We start from the raw sequence: 4,251 nt of genomic DNA, 5'->3' as shown, positions 1-4,251 counted from the left end.
CCTTTGTCACCGGTTCTGTTCATTATTTTCATGGACAGAATTTCTAGGCGCAGCCAGGTGTCGGGTGGGGTCCAGTTCGGTAGCCACCGGATTTCATCTCTGCTTTTTGCAGATGATGTGGTGTTGTTGGCTTCTTCGAACCAGGACCTGCAGCATGCACTGGGGCGGTTTGCAGTAGAGTGTAACGCAGCTGGGATGAAAATTAGCACCTCTAAGTCCGAGGCCATGGTTCTCGACCGGAAAAAGGTGGTATGCACCCTTCGGGTCGGGGATGAAGTCCTGCCTCAGGTGGAGGAGTTCAAATATCTGGGGGTCTTGTTCACGAGTGACGGTAGAATCGAGCGTGAGATTGACAGGCGGATCGGTGCTGCGGCCGCAGTAATGCGGTCGCTGTATCGGTCCGTTGTGGTGAAGAAGGAGCTGAGCCGAAAAGCGAAGCTCTCAATTTACCGGTCAATCTACGTTCCTACCCTCACCTATGGTCATGAGTTGTGGGTCATGACCGAAAGAACGAGATCAAGGATTCAAGCGGCTGAAATGAGCTTTCTCCGCAGGGTGGCAGAGCGCTCCCTTAGAGATAGGGTGAGGAGCTCTGTCACGCGGGAGGAGCTCGAAGTAGAGCCGCTGCTCCTCCACATCGAGAGGAGTCAGCTGAGGTGGCTTGGGCATTTACATCGCATGCCCCCCGGACGCCTCCCTCGGGAGGTGCTCGGGTGCCGTCCCTCTGGGAAGAGACCTAGGGGAAGACCTAGGACACGCTGGAGCGACTACGTCGCTCGGCTGGCCTGGGAACGCCTTGGGGTCCCCCCAGAAGAGCTGGAGGAAGTGTCGAGGGAGAGGGAAGTCTGGGTGTCCCTGCTCAGACTGTTGCCCCCGCGACCCGGCCCCGGATAAGCGGTTGAAGATGGATGGATGGATAGGTTAGATCAGATTAGATTAGGTTAGATCAGATGAGATTAGATCAGATTCCATTAGGTTAGATTCAAGCAGATTAGATTAGGTTAGATCAGATTATATTATATTAGATTAGGTTAGGTTAGATCAGATTCGATCAGATTAGATTACACTCAGGGGAAATAGTTTGACAGCTGCTGTGTGTGTGTGTGTGTGTCACTTACACTCTCTGGCCTTTGTGTGCAGCTGAAGAGGATGCAGGAGATGCTGAATAAGATGCAGCAGCAGATGCATGACAAAGATCAGTGACCTCTCATGACTGAGCTGAGCTGTGCTGTTTTCGCCACCTGCTGTTTCTCCTCTGTACAACAGCAAGTCCCTCAGATGTTGAACTCTGGATATCATGTTTTAATGGCAACTCTGGTGGTTGTATATTTGGTTCACCTGGAGGTTTGCTTTATCAGAGGGTTTGTTGGGTTTGTTCTTTTTTTTCTGAAATTATGTGTTACCCACCCTGAGCCCCCACCCTCTGTGGTTTAACGGTCTTAACACATATAATAATAATGATAGTAATGAGTAATTTAATTACTAGATGTGTGTATCTAATTTATAAATGAACTGCTCATTTTTTTGCATTATCTGTCAGGGTATGAACATGTGGCTACGAGATGTTTTGTATCGCTCATTTTTTATATACATATATAAATGTAAACGTGTGTTCGCGTGAATGCATGAGTGTGAGCAAGTGTGTGACACAGTGACTTCTTTTTTAAATAACAACCTTCTTAAACCATACCTACTTAAAGCTGTGGACCTGTTTTTACTGCTCTGTAGTCACTGCTGCGTGTGTTTCACTAGACACCATGACCAAAAGTGTTGCTTCTGTGAGATGAAATGTAAATGCTGCATTTATGCTCGTGTTTAGAATCGGAATTGAGTTGTGCCCCACTTACAAATAAACTCTTGTTTTCTTGTCACCGTTTTCAGCTGTAGTTTTCTTTCTTTGACAGAGCCTCGAGTGACCCACTCAGAGCTTTTTCTTTGGCTGATGAGCTCTGCCAGAGGATCTGGAGCCAAATTATGCAGTACGTTATAAATCAATTTTAAGTCTGCAAATGTGTGAAGACTGTCCCAGTTTAAAATGCTTTTTTTTTAAAATTGCACAGTGATGATAGTACCTAGATTTTTTTATCCACAACTTTAATTGCTTGTTTGTACAAGACTTCCAATGTTTTTTTTTGCACTTTGACCAGCCTGGGACCAACTGGTTAGGCAATAGTTGAAGTGACTGAAAATCATCGAATGCAAGTACAGTTTTGCAGCTTCAGTTGACATTTCATTTCGAATTGCACGAAAATGTGTGAGATTAAACTTGATTTTTTTACACAGTATCAATATGGGCTTTAAAAGAGAGCTGTGAATCTATTATTAGCCCAAGATATTTATATTGGCTGACAATTTGTATTTTTTTCTCCATTAAAATGTATATCGGGGTCAGGTGATATTGGTGATGGTAAATACATTTATTCAACCTTTACAATATATTCATTCTATTAAGTTTCCATATCAATTTATACAGTTTGTACTGAAGAAAGGTGTTCATGCTGATGGTTTCCATAACAGGATGGTGTATGGTATGGATGGCACTGACTGTTATGCTTGGAGATAGAGACAGGTCACAGAACCAGCCTGAACCAGTTTCTCTGCCCAAATAATGAGGAAAACAGAACATGAAACAGGAAAATAATCCAAGTGTATTTCTTTGATCTAACCTGAGTTACTGAGCAGAATAGCTCAGCACATGTACATGGTTTCTATTGGTGCAGAATCTTTGTTTGAAGCAGCCTTTGCCAATCAGCGCTCAGAAGTTGCGCGTGAACACCACATAGCTGTAAAGGGTTAAGGTACTGACCATTGATGTGTCTGTAAAAAAAAACTGTATATAAGCTTTGAGCACTGAGGAGTTCCTCAGTGCAGTTCTGAATATAATCATTGTTCTGCACTCCTTGCTTGCAAGTAAAACTTTTAAAACTTGAGATCTCGTATTTGATTCTTTATTTGATCAGACCTTTATTTGATCTTTATTTGAATTGTTTTGTGTGTTAGGAAACTGGGGTATGAACTAACAGCATTTTTTACAGTCCTATCTAACAGAGAAAGTTTCCTGACACATGCCTACAGTTTTAGAAACGTTTAGCTGTAGACAGCACTCATGTAACCAAGTTGTGACACAGGACATTGTTTTAATGAGTTTAGCAGCAACAGTTTCTTTGGTACGACCATGAACAAAGAAAACCATGTCATCTGCATACATTACAAGCATTCAGCTTCAGAACAAACAGTGGGCAAATCATCACTATAAAGACTAAATATAAGGGGGCCTAATATTGACCCCCGAGGGACTCCGGAGGTTAACCTAAGAGAGTCAGATCTGCAGTTGTTAACTGATACAGATTGTGTTCGATTCTGCAGATATGATTGAATCCAACTTACAGCGTTGTGAGAGAAGTTACATTTTAAGAGCTTGGTAAGAAGAACAGAGTGATTTACTGTATCAAATGCTTTCCTGAGGTCCAAAAACACCGCCCCTACAACTCCACCCTTATCGAGAAAATATTTTATTTTCTCAATAAAGAGGCATGTAGCCATTTCAGTGGAATGGTTGGATCTGAAACCAAACTGCATGGCATGGAGGGGGGGGAGCTGCTGTTTACGTGATGGATGATCTGCTGTGCCACCCTTTTTTCTGCGATTTTGAAAATGGCCGGAAGAATGCTTATTGGGCGGTAGTTATGCAGAGAAGTTGAGTCACCGGATTTAAAGACAGGGGTAACAATAGCTGATTTCCAGGCCTTTGAAAAGTGACCGATTGAAAGATTAATGATTGATGCAATAGGAATGGCGAGAGCTGAACCTAGATCTTTGAGGATGTTTGTGTCCATTCCAAAAACATCCTTTGCTTTAGATGGTTTGAGAAATGTATCAGAAATTTCAGACACAGACTCAATGAAGTAGTTGTTAAAAGCATCAGCCATCACTCGAGGTTCCGTCAGGATGTTTCCATTTAATTCAATTTGCATTAATTTTGTTTTCTTTTTTTGGGAATCACCCAACAGTTTTTTAATATAATTCCAGGTTATTTTAGAATTCCCCCTTGCACTATTCAAAGCAGTGATGAAAAAGTCAGCTTCAGATTTTCTTATTTCTTTCACTATCCTATTTCTCAATATTAAAATAAATAAATTGGTGTCTGTTGTGTCCTAGTTTGATTGACAGCTTCAAAGAGTGATCTCGTTCTTTCATGAGAATGAAAGAATAAATTTATTTAACCAGGTGTTAGGTTTATTCTAACATATG

At 41.9% G+C, this 4,251-nt stretch overlaps 1 protein-coding gene across 1 annotated transcript in view; it reads left to right on the top strand.

Moving 5' to 3' along the window:
- Positions 1-1,626, top strand: part of LOC103397004 (septin-5-like) — a 20,278-nt gene extending 18,652 nt beyond the window's left edge. The window contains exon 12 of the mRNA XM_025052925.1: positions 1,089-1,626. Within this exon, the coding sequence (XP_024908693.1) occupies positions 1,089-1,203 (115 nt within the window). The 3' untranslated portion in view covers positions 1,204-1,626. The remainder of the gene's footprint in view (positions 1-1,088) is intronic.
- The last annotated feature ends 2,625 nt before the right edge of the window (positions 1,627-4,251 follow it).

This window comes from Cynoglossus semilaevis, chromosome W, assembly GCF_000523025.1.
Source record: "Cynoglossus semilaevis isolate Cse_v1.0 chromosome W, Cse_v1.0, whole genome shotgun sequence".
Lineage (NCBI taxonomy): Eukaryota > Metazoa > Chordata > Actinopteri > Pleuronectiformes > Cynoglossidae > Cynoglossus > Cynoglossus semilaevis.
The sequence above is the reverse complement of the archived record's forward strand: the minus strand, read 5'-3'. Positions and strand labels throughout refer to the sequence as shown.